The sequence below is a fragment of the Macaca thibetana genome, chromosome 3 (genome assembly GCF_024542745.1).
Source record: "Macaca thibetana thibetana isolate TM-01 chromosome 3, ASM2454274v1, whole genome shotgun sequence".
Lineage (NCBI taxonomy): Eukaryota > Metazoa > Chordata > Mammalia > Primates > Cercopithecidae > Macaca > Macaca thibetana.
In genome coordinates this window covers 113,890,845-113,908,918 of record NC_065580.1, presented here as the reverse complement: position 1 = coordinate 113,908,918, position 18,074 = coordinate 113,890,845, and the positions used below count along the sequence as shown (strand labels likewise).

The window sequence follows — 18,074 nt, the reverse complement described above, 5'->3', positions numbered from 1 at the left end:
TTGAGATCAGGAGTTTGAGACCAGCCTGACAGAGATGGGGTTTCGCCTGACATAGCTGGGCATGGTGGTGCACACCTGTAATCCCAGATACTTGGGAGGCTGAGGCAGGAGAATTGCTTGAACCCGGGAGGGGAGGCTGTAGTGAGCCAAGATCATGCCATTGCATTCTGGCCTGGGCAACAACAGCGAAACTCGGTCTCAAAATAAACAAACAAACAAACAAATAAACAAACAAAAATAAATAAATAAAAGAAATCAGGAGACTTGAAGTCCAATCTTGATTTCAGAGTAAGATTAAAGCAGAATACTATATGCCTCACTATAAATGATGATCGAGTTCAGATTTTCTCTTTATGCCTTAGGAGAAAAGTGATTTTCAGTTAGAATAAATCTGAAGTCAGCCCAGGACGTGTAGAAAAAACACAGTATCAGCCGGGCGTGGTGGCTCATGTCTGTAATCCCAGTACTTTGGGAGGCCAAGGCGGGTGGATCACCTAAGGTCAGAAGTTCGAGACCAGCCTGACCAATATGGAGAAAACCCGTCTCTACTAAAAATACAAAATTAGCCGAGCGTGGTGATGCATGCCTGTAATCCCAGCTACTTGGGAGGCTGAGACAGGAGAATTGCTTGAACCTGGGAGGCAGAGGTTGCAACGAGCCGAGATTGCACCATTGCACTCCAGCCTGGCCAACAAGAGCAAAGCTCCGTCTCATAATAATAATAATAATAATAAGAAGAAGAAGAAGAAGAAGAAGAAGAAAAGAAAAATGCAGTATAAGATGCCTCTCTGTCTCCAAATCAGTCCGTCAGGTTTTTCCTTCTCCCAGTCCTCCCCACACTTTTTCTAATAATAGAATATTTTCTGTCTAAAGAATAAATCAGCTTCTAACCACCCAGTAAGAGCCACATGGTTTGTCTTTTAGAGGCTTGGAAGGAGATCATGCTGTTTCCATCTTGGGAGTCTGTGATATGAGCCATAGGACACAATATGGTTGCCTAGTGGTAACCCTTGTCCTGGGATGACACTGGGTGTTAGGCTGTAGCCTGAAGCTTTCAAAGAAGCATCTCCATAGCTAGGAATGTATATAAACCAGTGCACAACTGGTTTACACAAAGGGAACTTAAAAAATTGCTGCCCATGTGGTTTGTTTAGGGTTCTTATAGGTAAACACAAGGAACTTGCTACAAAAGCTCTCCTCTTTATTCATGAATTTGTGAGCACATATTACGCTTTTTTGATAGAAAATTTTTTTCTTGGGACTTTAAAAAAATCATAGCAGCTGGTAGCCTTCTGTGTTGTTTTATTGCTTACATCCAGCGAGAGCATAAGGCAGGATACAGATTGTTATGTGTTGTCCTAGACTTCCGGTTGCAATAAGGAGCATACACAATGCCATACCAAAGTGAGTTTATTGACATTCCTTGAAGATGGTGTGATGCAAGAGAAAGCGCGGCCTGAGTATCACGTGACATTTCTCTTGTTGATGTAAGCAAAATCAGCCCAGTAACGTGGACTTCTCCTGCTATTGACTAGAACAGACTTTTGAACAAAATTGTTGTAGACATTTCCTTAGATAAATTGGAAGCTGCAGGAAGTAGGCTAAAGGAACAATATTTACTCTATATACTACCTCTAGGCACCTTTTTTTCTACTAGAACAAAGGGACTACGTGTCGCTAACAGGAAAATAACACTTTCTCTTTTGGACCATTTATGATGGCTGGAACATCCATCCCAGGTTTTTATGATATAGTATTGCAGTAGTTTTAATAATGAACACTGAAGTACGTAATAATAATAATAATAATAAAGCACCACATTTGTTATGTAAAGTTCTAACTACTTTCATTTGAAAGTGTTTCATCTTGACTGGGAAAATATTTGTGGTAATTGAGAAATTTCTGAACCCAAATTTTGGACACATGTTTGACACATGGACTGACAATATGATGGATGTAATATTAAAACTACCCTGGAAAACTCAGCCATTGGCTTGCCACACAAATATACTTACTGTTCAAGGACATATGGTCATGTATTAAAAGAAAATTTAGGTCTTGCATGTTTAACGTTTGCTCCCCCAAATCATATGCCTCTTTTTCTTAATTTTTTCACCACTCTCTAGGCATCTTCACAACCTCCAGTAATTTATATACATAAGAAATTACAAAGAGTTCAGTAGATTTAGAATACTTCTCCTGACCCCACAGAGTCAATTTCCATTTTTAGGATTATCATCTTCACACTGTAGAATAAAACATTTGTGATATCCATGGAATTATTATTATAACACTTTATAGATTTTTAAAAGCATTTTTCGAAGGTTGTAACATAAATCTTCTCTTATTTATTGCTCTTGTTTGTCCCCTGATTAAAGGTGTTACACTCTTACTAAAACCAAATCTAAAAGATCTTGTTTTAGGGAGATTGTGGCTTATACATTTATAAGTGATTAATTTTGCAATTTGCCTCCATGGAGAAAACTCATGCTTAAAAAAAAATTACAGGTGGTAACAAATAGATCTGTCTGCCGAACTATATAATTTAGGGTGGTTTACACCTCCACATAAGTGAAATTTAGTTCTATAGCTATTTCATTTCATATACACATTGAATGAAAAATTATATATAATTTAAACATCAGCCTTATAAATAAGGTAAACATGAATTTCCACAACTTGTTTCTGTGTTCCTCTTCTCTTTGTTTTTCTTCCTTAAGGATTCTATGCAAGGTTGCAATAAAGTATTACAAGCTTCATCTTCTTTCAGGCGACCGTGACATCAGCATTTCTTCATGAAATTTTGCATTTTTGTGAAATAATGTTCCTGTTATGCTTTGTGGGATAGATCTAGAGCTGTGACATCAGCAGTGCTGGTGGATAAGGAAATGTTAGTTGAAAAATCATGTATGCCAAAGTTACCTATCTATATATAATTTCTGAGATACTGCATTCTTTTTGTATATGGTTAGAATATATATTAATTAATCTAATTAATAGATTAATTCGTTATTTATATAAATTGTAAAGCTCTCCAGGAGCCGGTCCATCTTGTAAACAGCTTTCTCCCTTTCCAATGCCTGACAAATAATGTAAGTACTAGAAAGAGACTGTTTGAATTAATGAGTATTTACATATGTATAATACCAAGTTCTAAAGATAAAAGATGCCCCTATATTAGAGATGCTGTTGCAAGAGTTAGAATAAGGGTATGGTTCAATTATTTGCATAGTCCTTATGTTCTGATTTCATAAATAAAATAATAGCTCCATTGGAATCCATTATTTTTCAGATGCTGAATGTGTACTGAATTTCACATATCCCTCAACTTCTTTATCATATAACTTACACATTCCATCCTGTCTCAGTAAATTCTTTTTAGACAATAAAAGGCTAAATTTCTATAATGTATACTCCTTGATTGACACCGGACACGTCGCTGCAAGGGGTGCTGGGCATTGTAGATACTTCCTACTAAAAGAATGCTTCTATTTTTATTTATTTATTTTTGAGATGGAATCTCCCTCAGTCACCCAGGCTGGAGTGCAGTGGCACAATCTTGGCTCACTGCAATCTCTGCTTCTCGGGTTCAAGTGATTCTCCTTCCTCAGCCTCCCAAGTAGCTGGGACTACCGGCGTGTGCCATCACACCTGGCTAATTTTTGCATTTTTAGTAGAGATGGGCTTTCACCATGTTGGTCAGGCTTGTCTCAAACTCCTGACCTCAAGTGATCTCCCCATCTTGGCCTCCCAAAGTGCTGGGATTACAGGCATGAGCCACCGCTCCCGGCTGGAATGCTTTAGAGTGTAGGAAACACAAATAACACACTGTCCGGACACAAACTGGTATAATGAGCCACGAGGCCTGGCTTCATAGGAAATTCACTTCGTCTTACATTTCTCCCTTGTTTTAATATGGAAAACAATAATGTGACATTTAAATAGTTGGGTCTCTTGAGCTCTTCTTTTTCCCAGTGAAGAAAAACACTTTCATTTATGACCTATTTCAGACAACATGGATAACAACGTTAGAAAAATAGCAAATGACCATTATGGTTGGGTTTATTTCAAATGTAATTAGAGGTTAGGCTGTCTTTGGAGCCTGCAACTGTTTTTCTGACAACCTGAAGTTTTCTGAGATATGTTTTCACTGAATGCTAAAAGAAATTGGATATTTATTTTGACACAAATCAGCGTGCCTTTGGGGTGTTACGTTTCTGCCCCAGGAGGATTACTATGGGTGAAGGAGAAGTACTGTGTTGCCCTTGATCCCTAACAAGCACCATCACTCTTTGCAGCTTCCTAGTGTGGTCCTGATGGACAATCGAATGTAAAGGAACTTGAACTCCATGATTAAGAAAGGAAAAGGAAAAAAGAAAACGTGAAAAAAACCAATATCAAAGTTTAAAAAAAGAAGCGTTTGTCTGCCAAGCAAACAAAAGTCATGGCTTTAACAAAAGTCATGGTATCATCTACACATTTTGTTTTCCTTTATGAAGAACTGTGGCTAGACTAAACAAAATAGAACAGTACAGAACTCAGGGATTCAAAGCAAGATAATATGTCCTTCTTCCCTTTCTCCAGTTGGCATTGCCACATTCTACACAAGACAATGGGGGCTGAAGCCTCATCCTTCATGCTACATCAATCAAGAAGGTTTCTTTCTTGGACATGTGCACAAGTTTGTCCTTCTTGTGGTGTGAGTATTCACTAGCAATGCTCCCCCTCCTAAACTTCTCTTGAGTTGAGCCCACAATCCCCGCAACCATTGGGATGCGATGTGTTTTCTTGCTGTTGTTAATCGTTGGGAGTGTCATATTTGCACCGTGTGTCTAGGCTAGTTCCGGCTGATGGGACTGATGCCACATGTGAATCATGAGTTGAATGTATAAAAATTTCAGCTTTCCCACTGTTGTCCTTTGGATGGATATTATGCACAGGGAAAAGTAGATAGAGAGGAAAACAAAGAGTTGATCAGCTCCTAGTTCTGGAGTTGGTTGTTAGAAATTATAAAAAATGGTGGCTCTGCTCAGAAGACATGGGCATATAAAAGCTTGGAGTGCTTAACGCTCACGTTTTCCCTTAAATTATAGAAATGGAAGTAAACATTTATTACCATTTGGTCAAGTGTAGCTTAACTTGCATTCATATTTCATTGTTAGTAATGGAGGTATGTGGAGATATACACAGACCTTGAGACAGCTGTTTTTTTAATATTGCATACAGGCTAGCAGTTCATTGAAAACAGAGGAGAGAAGCCTGAAGGTTAGATCTTAGAAGAAGGCAGTTCTTCATGCACAGCTTTTGTCAATCCTGATTTGGTTTGAAAATAAAAATCATGGAATACCAAAATCAAAGGAGAGTTGATTAAGGGAAAGGGAAAAGGGGATCATCCCAGGAAGGGTGATGTCACTGGCCAGGAAAATGTCAGGCGAGGTTCCATGTCCTCACTCAAGTCCAAAGGTGCTGGTTTCCTCTACTGCTGTTAACAGCTTTTCATACAACATGGAGTACGAGGGATACGGTGGAAGATCCAGTCGGTTGAAGCATGTGTGTGCCCTGAATGGGGAGAAGAGATCGGTGAGAGTGTTTGTTTCGATACAACTGGTTCTGGATCTGTGACTGTCTGAAGTTGTGATTCAAAAGGGAATCAAAAGTGAGCAGGACTGTGATTCAGGACCACCATAAAACATTGCACACTAAAGAGCCATATTCCTGTAGAATGAATAGACCGGTGGAAGGAATGGAATAACTAAAAATGGGTTGTTTGCATTTGCAAGCAAACCAACTACACTAGAATGACACTAGCAAACTGATTATAAACTCTATGGTATCAGCCTGATTTGCAATTGCGTTATAAATTTTGATGTGGTCGATGAAGGAGGCAGAAATATAGTTAGTATTGAAGGATTATATTCCTAAGTCTTCTTGCCCAGCTCTGATTTCTGAGCCTCTGTGAACCACATGCATCTATTTAGAGGAACTTGAGATGGCCTGGAATTCTGAGATCCAGTTCTCCATTCAAGTCAAGTGTGCGCTGGAGACAAGTCTGACTCCTCTACCCCAGTAGAACCCACAGAACCTAAAGCTGAAGTGCTACATTTCCAAGAAAAGCTGCCCATGTGAGCCAGTCCTCCCCGGATGCCTGGAGAGTCCTGGCACCCAGGGTTCTAGTTTGCTTCATGTGTTTCCTCCTGCACGGCCAGTGTCTGCCTTAGACAAGGAATGTCTTCCTCGCCAGAGGCTAACACCTGGACCTGGAAGACTCATGTGGGTCTCCAGCAGTGGGTACAAGAAGCCCAGTACACATAGATCCCTTGCTGTGGAGCCTTGAATCACCTGACTAGCTGCTCCCTGCCAGTAGTTCTTTGTTTCTACAGAAACTTTGGCTGATGCTGAGCCTGTACCATAGTAGGGAGAAAGGTGGATGGGTGCAGGTGAAAGTTCATTTCCTGCCTTTTCCTCCCTAAGAGTAGTGTGTTGCAATGGTGTTTTGAGACACCAACCAGCACAGAAAAGGGCACTCTAAAATCAAACCAAATCAAATCACAAAACAAACATACAAAGAAACAAACAAAACTAAACTCTCTTCATTAGAGTTTTATTTGGGATATTAAACTCTTCTTTTCATTACAAGATCCCTAGGGGACTTGTGTATTATTCACACCTTTGTTTTAAAGTATATAAATCAGAGTATCAGATCACTGCCCAGGCTGATGCAGCACTCAGGTTATGGAGGGAGATTATTTTGGGAATGAGGAAGATGGGAAGAGGAAAGGGGGAAGGTGGGGCTTCCTGCCCAGCGAGAATCTAGGGAGGATGCTGGTGTTTTCGTCTGCCCAGCACCCATTCCTCCTCCTGGCAGTCCTTGGGGAACTTCCCTAACCCCTACCTCCCTCCTCCCTGTCCCATCCCCGCTCAAACTCCAAAGGCAGGCATAGGGTAGTAGAGTGTCTGGTCTTAGGCCTTAAAGACATAATTGGGAAGAAACATATGAATAGAGATTAGCAGAATTCTTAGACTGTTATCTAAGATTCATACAGGCCTTCCTTTACTTTAAAAGAAAATAATTGAAATACTTTATCTAGATGTAAATATTTGAGTGAAAGGGAACTCAGTAAATCGACTAGGATGATTACAGTGATTTCTCTCTATGTTAAAAATATTGCAATGAAACTAGAACATACATTGGGCTATGGCTAAACAGGCGAAGTAGGGCAGAGAAATCCCAAGCATGCTTTTGGAACTAGCTGAATTAGCCAGGGGTGAGATAGGAGCAGGCATCATCTTCGTAGTTTTCTTCCTCTGGTCATTTTAACTGGCACTCATGAGTGGAAATATTACAGAAAAAAAAATCATCTTTACAAATTAGTTGGAACCAAATTAATTCTGTAAAAGATCATTTCTGGGAGTAAACAGAAAGCATTGGTGAATAGCACCTAGTCTGAACACCCACGGTTTCCTTACTAGTTGTTTTTATTGCATTTATTTAGAGCCTTGGTGAACTCCCTTAGTTTGTCATCTAGAATGAACGAACACAATCAAATCATGATCCAATTCAGCATTCCTAAGAGCTCGCCATCCTCCAGGTGTGGTTCTGACAGCACCGAGTGCCGCTTACCTCATTCCTGTGCACCAAACCAAGCATTGCCCGGTGGTGTGGGGCAGTGGACAGCAAGAAACCAGGGCTTGGAAGACCTCTATGCTGACCCCAGTCTAGCCACTTACCAGCTTTATGACTCTGGAAAAGTCAGTTAATCTTCCTGAGCCTCAGTTTTCTCACTTGTAAAGTGGGGATAATAATATATGCTGCGTGCACCTCAGAGGGTTATGGGGAGGATCAACGCTAGAACACACGTAAATGCGTTTTGTAACCTGTGAATCATCATTTAAACATAAGATTCTCTTAATGCAACCATGATTGTGATAATGATTTGGGGAACTGTGTCATACTTGTGGCAGCTGAAGCCTCTGGGGTTGTGCACGTGACTTACTGGCAGGTGACTCACTCTTTTCTCACACTTGGTACGACGGATGCTTTGGAGATCGGCACGGGTCTTTCAATTGTGTTGAATTCCATGCCATTGGTGTCAAGCTAGGGTTCCAGCATTTTGAGATAATTTTGGATTGGGTTATGCCAATCCCTGTATTGTTTATCCTTCTAACTGTGTCATCTACACAGTTGATCTCCCTGTCTCCTCTATTTTTTCCAAGTTATAGATTGAAATGTTAACCAACATAGGGCCAAAGAAAGTCTTGCTCCTCTCTACTAGAGACCACTTTAAGGTTGGCTAGAAACACACAAAAGAGGCAGCAGTCACTCCTCTTTGCTGCCAATTGTTCAGCCGGTTATGTAAGCTGTGTCTTCCCTTCATGCCAATCTTCTTCTACTGCCTAACTATAGCCTTGTTCTCTTCAGATAGGCCTTGCTCTCTTCCCTGCTAAATTTACTTTTTCAAGTTTGTCAGTAACCTCTTGATCCCTAAATCCAGAAGCCTATACTCTACTCCCTCCTGCTCCAGCTCTTTAAAAGCATTTGACAGCTCTTCCTCTGGAACATCTTCCTCCTTGGCTTCTCTTTGGTTTCTCAATGGCTGCCATTTTCTCTGCTGAGCTCCCTGATGGCACCCTCAGGCCTCCTTTGTAGGTCCTCTTCTGGCCTTAGGTACTAGAGAGCAGCATTTTTCAGCTTGGCACGATTCACTTTTCAAACTGGATAACTCTTTGTTGTGGGAGTTGTTTTGTGCATTGTGAGATGTTTAGCAGCATCCTTGGCTTCTACTCAATAGACACCAGTAGCACCCCTTCCCCTCAACCAAAAATGTCTCCAGACATTGTCAACTGCCTCCTGTGGGGAAAGAGAGGCAAAGTCGCCTTCCCTAGCCCCACCTTGAGAACCATTGCTACAGAGTAAACCAACTACTAACTTAACCAGGCCTCCAACTCCACCCCGGGCCTGGGCTCAGTTTACATCTGCAGTGAAACGTGTTCATATTAGAATTTCGTTTGCAACTTTTAGGCCAGTTAATTGCCTAAATGACTCATAGCTTTGATATCCCTGGTCCCTGCCCCAAAGGTAAACCCAAAGATTCTCCCCTCTCCTTTGTTCTGTCTCCACACTGGCCAGTGCTACTTTGACTCTGACCTAGCTTCTGTGCTTCTCTTTCCTTCCAAGCCTTTCCTCTGTCCTCCTTTGAGCTCTTGTTCAAAGTAAAGAAACTTTGCCACCTCCTTAAGCTCTTTCCAGATGCTGCCTCCAGGTCCTAGTGTCCCCTTTCCAGTCCTCATGGGTGGAAACTGCTCACTGCCCCACACGCTGTGACGTGGATGGACATTCTTCACACTCCCTGCTGTCAATTCCATGTCATGACTTTGCAATCCTTGATCAGTTTCCATTCCTTTGAATCTCATGTCATTTAGATAATTTATTTTTAAAACCATAGGTTTTGGCTGGCATTTCATTTTAATGAAATAGGATAGAGTAGAAAATAGATTTTATTGCAGATAATAAGGGTAAAGTGCTGTTTTGAGGAACTTGAGTTTCAGATATACACACACATACGTGCAAATGAGTACATGTCCTGAGTTGTGATATAAAAGGCATTTCTTTCTGTGGACTATGGTTTAAAAAGCTTGAAAATAAGTGATCTAGATAGATCTTTGGTTCCTTCTGACCCTCTGAACTTCTAACTTACTATAATTATTATCTGGCACTTTGCTTAAGTCTTCCTTTCCATTTCAAGTCCTCCTACCAGACTGTGTGGCAACTAAGTCCACAGGGCTGACAGGGTGAACACCCAAACCCCCAGTTCCTTGACCTCAACTCCAGTGACAGTCCTGCCTCTCATCTACTTCAACTATGAAATTATATCCCAGAAGCCCCTACCCTCAAAGTCATTTCTCCTGACCCTCACACATCTTTTAGCAGGCAGGGACTTGGATTGACACAAAGGTTTTATGTAGCCTGGGCTATGACTGGGTTTTGCTGTGGCGGTGTCTGGCGCTCTCATCTGGGAAGCCAGTTGTCTTTCCTTTCTGCAGAGGGAAGACCTGAGGAAAGAGCTGAAGGCCGCCTCTCCCAGAATTCAGGCCACATGCACTGTGGCTCGCAGTACCTGGGAAGCCCATGCCACCCGGGGTCTGCTTTGCTTCGTGCCTGCTCAGGGCTTCCTGCTACCTGCCATGGCCAGGCCAGGTCTTCCTGAATGACAGTTTCTGGAAGTCAGAGGTTCTTTCCTTCTATCCACACATAGATGACATTTTTTTACGTTCTTGGATCTTCAGACACTGTCCAAGGGAGACTGGACAGGGGTCACTATTTAGGGGGTTATTTTCAGTGTCCTCTTAGAGGCATTTGCTTCTTGTCCCAAGAAGAGGTCCCTGCTTCCCCAAGAAACCACCTCTGGGGCTTGTGGTGCAGCAGCCCTCTTAGGGGTGCCTTGGTCCAGATATGAAGAATCTGTTCATAAGCCCAGTGTCTGCCTTAGAAGTTCTCTGTGTGGGTTAATAATATTAATGTATATTTCAAAGCTTCCAAAGCAAATACAGAAATTACATTCAATCTGTGACCCCAGATAACAGAGGCAATGACTCCCATTTCCTAAATAATAGAGACTCCTCAGCACAGTCTTTTCTTTTTTCTTTCTTCTTCTTTTTTTTTTTTTTTTAATTTAATTTGATACAGGGTCTCACTCTGTTGCCCAGCTGGAGTATGGTGGTGCAATCACAGCTCACTGCAGCCTCGGCCTCCTGGGCTCAAGTGATCCTCCTGCCTCAGCTTCTCAAGTAGCTGGGACTAAAGGTGCACGCCACCATGCCCAGCTAAGTTTTTAAATGTTTTGTAGAGATGAGGTCTTGTCATGTTGCCCAGGTTGGTCTTGAACTCCTGGGCTCAAGCAATCCACCTGCCTAAGCCTCCCACAGTGCTAGGATTACAGACGTGAGCCACTGCGCTCAGCCAGCAGGTTGTTTGTGGCTCACCAAACGCTTTCTCAACTGCATCCCCTGTGATGATGTTCCGGGCATCTTACCCTCTGCACTGGCCGGCCGCACCTTCCTGAACATGTGCTGCCATTCCCTGCTGTGCTATTGCTTCATGTGCTATTGCTTCAGCCTGGAAGGCCCCTTCTCCCTATTCCTCATCTCCCAATGTTCCCCTAAATGCCAGTTTCTTTGTGGCATGTTCTCTAGGCAACTCGATTAGGAGTCTCTGTTTCACACTCTCGCAGCATGCTGCTCTTCACTCTGTGCTCCTCTGATTCTACCTTGTGCTGTGATTAGTTACTATCAGGCCGTGTTCTCCCTAGATTGCCGGTTCCCACAGGCAGGTGTGTGGTTGTAGCTCAGCCCCTCCTCAAGCTGCATGCTGTAGGGGTAGGCTATCATCAGTGATGACTCAAGCTGCATTTCTCTAAAATAAAAGCAAGATGTTTCCAAATAACTATATTATTGAAATCTATCATTCAACTTAACAAATGGAAATTCTGCCTTTTTAGTCTTCTTTTCTTGCCAGACTTAAATTCACTAGGTTTAGCTATTGGTGGAGCCATGCAAACAAGACAGACCCTTGGAGCTGAGGGTCTGCTGAACAGCGTGGGTGAAGCCAGGGCTGAAGCCTGCACCAGGGTGTTCAGCTGTGGTTAACCAGCTAGGCACGCCCACGAATGCTGACTGACACCAGGCGAATTGTCCTCGGGGAAAATCTGGGAACGCTAGATGAAAGCTATAGTCCAGTAAATCCTTCTGCAATAAGGATTTAGCAAAAGTGTCTGGGTGGCCATGTAGAAATAGAGCTGAGTTCAATGCAAAGCTTCTTTATAATTAGAACGTATCCTATTAACAAAAGATAATAGGGGTCCATCTTTTCTTCTGTCTGTTGCAGCAGCATTTCTCACTACAGCGCTATGCACCACTGTCTCTTCAGTGCTTCCTGATTAGGAATGCACTACCCAAAGTGGCATAGAAAGGATTCAGGAAGTGCTGGGATTAAAACTCACAGTGCAGGGAATTTCTTCTGTAAAACTGCCTGGAGCCCCAGTGTCTCCTTTTTCACATTTATCCCACAATAGATGTGCTTTCTAAATAGAAGTCACCATAGAGACCCAGAGATACGTGTGGTCTCATCCCCACATGTTTTAAAACTTGGTAGGAAAAATCCGACACATCACGCATATATAATGATCCTATGAAGTATTAAGAGATACGCTGCAGAAGTACTGATACGATGCTCGAGGCGTTACTTCCAGGTTCCAGCTTTTTTATATTAATGTCCTTGCCTCTGCCCTCTCCTGTGTGAGACATTCATCTTTAAATTAAGTTGGGCTGTGAGAGCATCCCATGACTGACACATGGACCAAGATATTACCGCTGAAATACCATCAGTCATCAAAACCTCCCTAAGAATAATATAGTTTCAATCCAAGTCTCACAGCTACCTCACCTTCACCTTTCCCTAATAACTGCCATGACAATACTTTGGGTGACCGGAAAGAATTCCATCCCAAAGGATGGTCACTCAAAATCAAATAGCAAAGTATACTTTGCCCTCTTCAGCAGGTTTCCCCGAAGGCTGGCAGGAGCTCTGTACCTGGGGAGAGAGGTAATTTTCCCCCATTTCTCTATGCAGAAGCGCCGAAGCCCATTGCTCCCACGGAGGGCTGCGAAGCCTTCGTAGGGCACGCTGGATGTTCCCGTGACAAACTGCAGTAATCTCAGCCTCTGCTCATTATTGAAGCGCTCCACTGCAGCCCAGAACCAGCGGATCACAAGATGCCCATCGTGGTAACCTGCACGAGGCAAAGGGAGGGAGGAAGACAGGATGCGGAGAAAAGAGGAAGGGGTGAGGAGGGGGAGAGAGATCAAACACATCAGGTATGATAGGAACGGAATCGCGGTTTTTGATCTGATTTCTCTCGTGATGGCCTTTAGAGAGGTCTAAAACAATTTGTGCAACTAGGTCAAGTTTTAGAACAAGAGTAGATTTAGAAAATAGTCATTTTATAAAAGGACTTTATGTTCTGAGGGATGTTCTCAGAGATGTCTGCTTTCTATTTAAACAACTGGGACTCCACTTAAAATGCCCCTGCCTGATATAGGTGTAGATAAGGAATAGAAGGGTCTGGTAGAGACCAAAGGGCCCATGAACACAATATTGCATCATGTTTCCTTTGTTCTGCTGTCTTAGGTCTTGGCAACCACATACCACGGGAGAGTCTAGGACTTACCAGTCTAGGCTGGAGGTGAACAGCCAGTTTGGTGAACAGGAGATCCCAGGCCCTCCCCTTGAGCAGCTGCTCTCAGGCCAGCCCTGTGTGGATACATGCTGGGCCCATGGATTAAGTACTGGGTCCCTCTCACAGTAAACTGGGGAGACCATGCTTGGATATATCAATTAAATGATTTGCCATTGACTGCAAATGCAAGAGGCATTCAGAGAGAGAAGAAATCCATGCGTGCCAAGGTAGAAGCAAGGAAAGCTTCAGAAAGGAAGTGAAGCTACGAGCAGCGTGCGAAGGGCTTGGGCAAGTGAAGGGAAGGAGGAGGACATTCCTGGCAGGAAAAATAAAGAATAACAAGAACGAGGAGGAAATATGCAGGCAACTGTAAGCCACTGGAGTAGAGGCGTGTCTGGTGAAGGCAGGAAGGAATATTTCTGGGGGGTGTTATGGGGCTTTAACAGCCTGGCAGAGAATTTTTTTTGAGATAGAATCTCACTCTGTTGCCTGGGCTGGAGTGCAGTGGCACAATCTCGGCTCATTGCAACCTCTGCCTCCTGGGTTCAAGGGAACCTCCTATCTCAGCCTCTTGAGTAGCTGGTTCTACAGGCATATGCCACCACACCTGGCTAATTTTTGTATTTTTTTTACAGGTGGGGTTTCACCAGGCTGGTCTTGAACTTGTGAGTTCAAGCAATCTGCCTGCCTCGGCCTTCCAAAGTGCTGGGATTAAAGGCAGGAGCCACCATGCCCAGCAAGGCAGACAGCAGTTTTCATACTATACCAGTTTTATAATATAAGAGGCATTGCGGGGCTGAGTGTACTGGGGACATGAGGGAGGCTGAGGTGATGCCCCTAGCTCACTCTCTACTGCATTGATGGATTTCTCTGTGGTATTTTAAATGAAGAGTTTTGAGGCTAACAAAACCCTTCAAATCTAGAAGTAATAAGGAACTTGTTTTGTGGGTAGGGAAGTGGCCCGATGAAAGCAATGTTTCAGGAAGACAGGTCTGGCAGTGTGCAAGGTGAGTAGCTAGGAGGGGTTAGACATTAGCTTTAGTGATGGCCACGGTTAGAACCGTGTTGTGGCAAACTAGGATCGAGGCAGAGAGGGCTCCAATTCTGCAGGAAATGAGACACCCTTCGCTGGAGGCACGCATGCCGCTCAGGAGCTGGGTCCTGGATGGAATGTTCTCTGTAAGCCTCTATACCAAGTTAGGCCAGAGACTCGACCAATATGAGGAGGATGTCACCTGAAGGAAAGTTCAGGTTGGGAGTTGGAGAAAGGCATGTACAAACTCCTGCTTTGTACTGAAGTAAGGCCAAGCTTTTTGTAGTCTTCAAAAAGTGATGAATTATTATTATTATTATTATTATTATTTTGAGACGGAGTCTTGCTCTGTCGCCCAGGCTGGAGTGCAGTGGCCGGATCTCAGCTCACTGCAAGCTCCGCCTCCCGGGTTTATGCCATTCTCCTGCCTCAGCCTCCCGAGTAGCTGGGACTACAGGCGCCCGCCACCTCGCCCGGCTAGTTTTTTGTATTTTTATTTTTAGTAGAGACGGGGTTTCACCGTGTTAGCCAGAATGGTCTTGATCTCCTGACCTCGTGATCTGCCCGTCTCGGCCTCCCAAAGTGCTGGGATTACAGGCTTGAGCCACCGCGCCCGGCCAAAAAGTGACGAATTATTTATACATGCAATGGAATGTTATTCGGCTATAAAAAGGAATAAAATAATGAAACATGCTACGTACAACATGGATGAACTTCAAGTAGGTTAAGTCAAAGAAGCCAGACACAAAAGACCACATTTTGTATGATTCTATTTATATGACATATCCAGAATAGGCAAATCCATTGAGACAGAAGGCAGATTGATGGTTGCCAGGGGTTGGGGGAAGGGGGCGTAGGAGTGAGAGCAACTGCTTAATGGGTACAGGGTTTCCTTTTGGGGTGATGAAAATATTCTGCAAGTAGCTAGAGGTAATGGTTGCACAACACTATGAATGTACTAAATGCCACTGACTTGTTCGCTTTAGTCAATTTTATTTTACATCAATTTCACCTCAACAAAACAATCTTTTGGAAAGTGCCGAGTTCTATTTGTGATAATTATATCATCACAGCTTCTGCCCACTCACCTCCCCGGTACTCGGTGTTATTCCGCCAGTCATTTAGGTCGATTTCCGCGGTGCCAGCTATCACCAGCTCCAGCTCCCTGGCATCAAACACGGACACCAGCCTCGAGTCTACAACCTGAAATGCAGGTTAGGCTTCAGTATCCAGGTCCAAACACGTGGAAAGGCTATGTTCATTATTATATTTATGTGGGTTAAACTGGGAAACTCACCATCACTGGCAATACTTTCTTTCAGTCTGCAATCATTTTTAACTCAGAAATTATTGCTATGATCTGAATGTTTATATCCTTTTCCTTCCCCAAATTCATATGTTGAAATCTTTACCCCGGAGGGCATTGTATTAGGAGGTGGGGACTTTGGGGGGTGATTCGATCACCAGAGCTTCACGCTTTTATTAAACAGGCCCAAGAGATACCTCGTGTCCCTTCCTTCATGAAGACACAGGGAGAAGGTACCATCTATGAACCAGAAGGTGGCCCCTTAGCAGACACCAAATCTGCTGGTACCTTGATCTTGGACTTCCCAGACTCCAAAACTGTGAGAAATAAATGACTGTTGCTGTAAGTCACCCATCTCACAGTATTTTGTTACAGCAGCTCGAACGATGATCATTGACTTCAATATTTTAGAACACAAGCCTTCATAAGCAGGGAACAGAAAAAAGGATCCCATGCTCCACCCCTAATGCTCCCTCTCAGAATGATTTTGTCAACAAATCTGACTCGACTTTCTGCAGTCACATTGAAATTTTCAAATAACATTGCATTTTAAAGGCAAAAAGTCCACATCACTTTGAAGGACTTAGTAGCTATTAGTATTACTATTTCACTTAAAATGTAGTCTTTCACATGCAATTATGACTTATTTCCTAAAATTTAGCATTTGTATTAAAACGACTGCATTTTCCATCCCTTCTCAAACCAGGACCCTAAGATTAAGAGCCTCATGCTCACTGGACTGAGCTAGCTGGGTGCAAATTTGTCTTTTCCTTCCCGTCTTCTCTCACTTCTTTCCTCCCTCCTTAGATATCTGGGAAGACTTGTTTTGTTAGGGTTCTGCATTCTGACTTTGCATCTCGGGTGAAATGTACCAGGCACAACTGAGGTCCTGTGGTGGAACCTCCTCTAATCAAACCAGAGGTGGACGAGACCATGGCCAGTGCACTATTCCATTCTGGCAGGGAAGGAGAGCCTTCCATGACCCAAGACGTGAGAAAACATTTATAGCCTCTGGTTTTTAAACTGGAGAAGTTCAAGGATGTCATAGGATGTCTAGCGGCCCTCCCTGTCTTCCTCATTTACCACTCAGCATAGATTATGTGGCACAACGTGATGCTATAATGAAATAAAATTCTAGCGACAGTGGACAATACCCCCCAATACCTTCTCTTCACTTATTTTTGTTTCGTTGAATGAAAGGAAACACCACCTGCACATATTGTGAAGAGATGCTAGATGTTTTCACATCTGGCACACCAGGGTCACATGCCAGTTGTCTGAAAGCATTTTTCACCAATAAGAGTTGAGTGTCCCAGAGAACTGTGACCTCTCAGCCCTCCACCCCAAGAAAGTCCTCAGCACTCCCTGGTGAGGAGCACTTGCTGAGTCCACTGCCCGCCTTGGCTCTCCCTGTCTGTTCTCACCACTTGAGCTGCTGCTCCCCCAGGGAGCCTGGAGGATGAGGCCCCATGAAGCAGCACCCTGGCCACAGCTTGCCTTCCCCAGGTCACCGGGCCTCACCTCGTAGAAGCCGCGCACCAGTGCCTCGGTCTGCTGTACCACGCCGCGTTCCACCCGCCACTTCACCATGCGCTCGATGTACTCCTTCTTGTTCTTCTCCGTCACCTGTGTGTTGGCTCCTCCAGACTTCAACTCCCTTTCCGTGACCTTGTAGGAAAACAGAAATATCGCAATGCTTGTCAGTTCAGCTTATCTCTCAGGGAGATGCTTGTCAGTTCAGCTTATCTCTCAGGGAGGCACACCTGTATACCAAAAGTCCTCTACAGGGCATTATTTGGCATTATTACCCCTGGAATCTTTTTTCCTTTCTCAAGGTCACTAAAAAGGCTCTGGCTGTTCTAAGCAGTTTGGAACACAGTAGTGCAATCATAGCTTATTGCAGCCCTGCATTCCTGGGGGCAAGTGATCCTCCTGCCTCAGCCTCCTGAGAAGATGGGATCACAGACGCACCACTCTGCCTGGTTATCTTCCTTCTTTCTTCTTCTTCTGTTTTTTTTTTTTTTTTTTTTTTTTTTTTTTGGTAGAATGTGGTCTATGTTGCCCAGGCTAGTCTTGAACTCCTGGCCTTAAGTTATCCTCCCAACTCCGAAATATTGGGATTACAAGCGTGAGACACTGCACCTGACCTCTAAACAGATTGTTATGCACCTTGGAAGGGCTACAGTTTTCGTTTTATACAGAGGAAACAGGTTTCCTATACTCAAGAGGCATGATGGAAATGAAAGGAAAATGTGCTAGGTTGTCCCCAATGGTGAAGCTGAATGTCTCAATGCTACAATCACATACTTGATGCCCCCAAATCTCAATGACAGCAAATTCTTAACAGCCATCAGCTTCCACTCCCACAGCTGGCCAGAAGACAGTAGGCTTCTGGCAGAGGGTGGGGTATAATATTACACAGCCAGGGCAGCCTGATCCTGGGAAGGGAACCAGAAGCACGTAGGCACACACAGCAAATGGTGCTGCCACTTGTGTGATAATG

General features: G+C 43.5%; 1 protein-coding gene across 8 annotated transcripts in view; it reads right to left on the bottom strand.

Moving 5' to 3' along the window:
- Nucleotides 1-1,392: 1,392 nt before the first annotated feature.
- The window catches only part of HECW1 (HECT, C2 and WW domain containing E3 ubiquitin protein ligase 1), a 456,269-nt gene continuing 439,587 nt past the window's right edge, over nt 1,393-18,074 (bottom strand). For all 8 annotated transcript variants that reach the window (XM_050783350.1, XM_050783356.1, XM_050783351.1 and 5 more), the window contains 4 exons: nt 17,093-17,239; nt 15,354-15,468; nt 12,587-12,785; nt 1,393-5,559 (listed from right to left, as the gene is read on the bottom strand). In XM_050783350.1, coding sequence (XP_050639307.1) covers nt 5,448-5,559; nt 12,587-12,785; nt 15,354-15,468; nt 17,093-17,239 — 573 coding nt within the window. In that variant the 3' untranslated portion in view covers nt 1,393-5,447. The remainder of the gene's footprint in view (nt 5,560-12,586; nt 12,786-15,353; nt 15,469-17,092; nt 17,240-18,074) is intronic.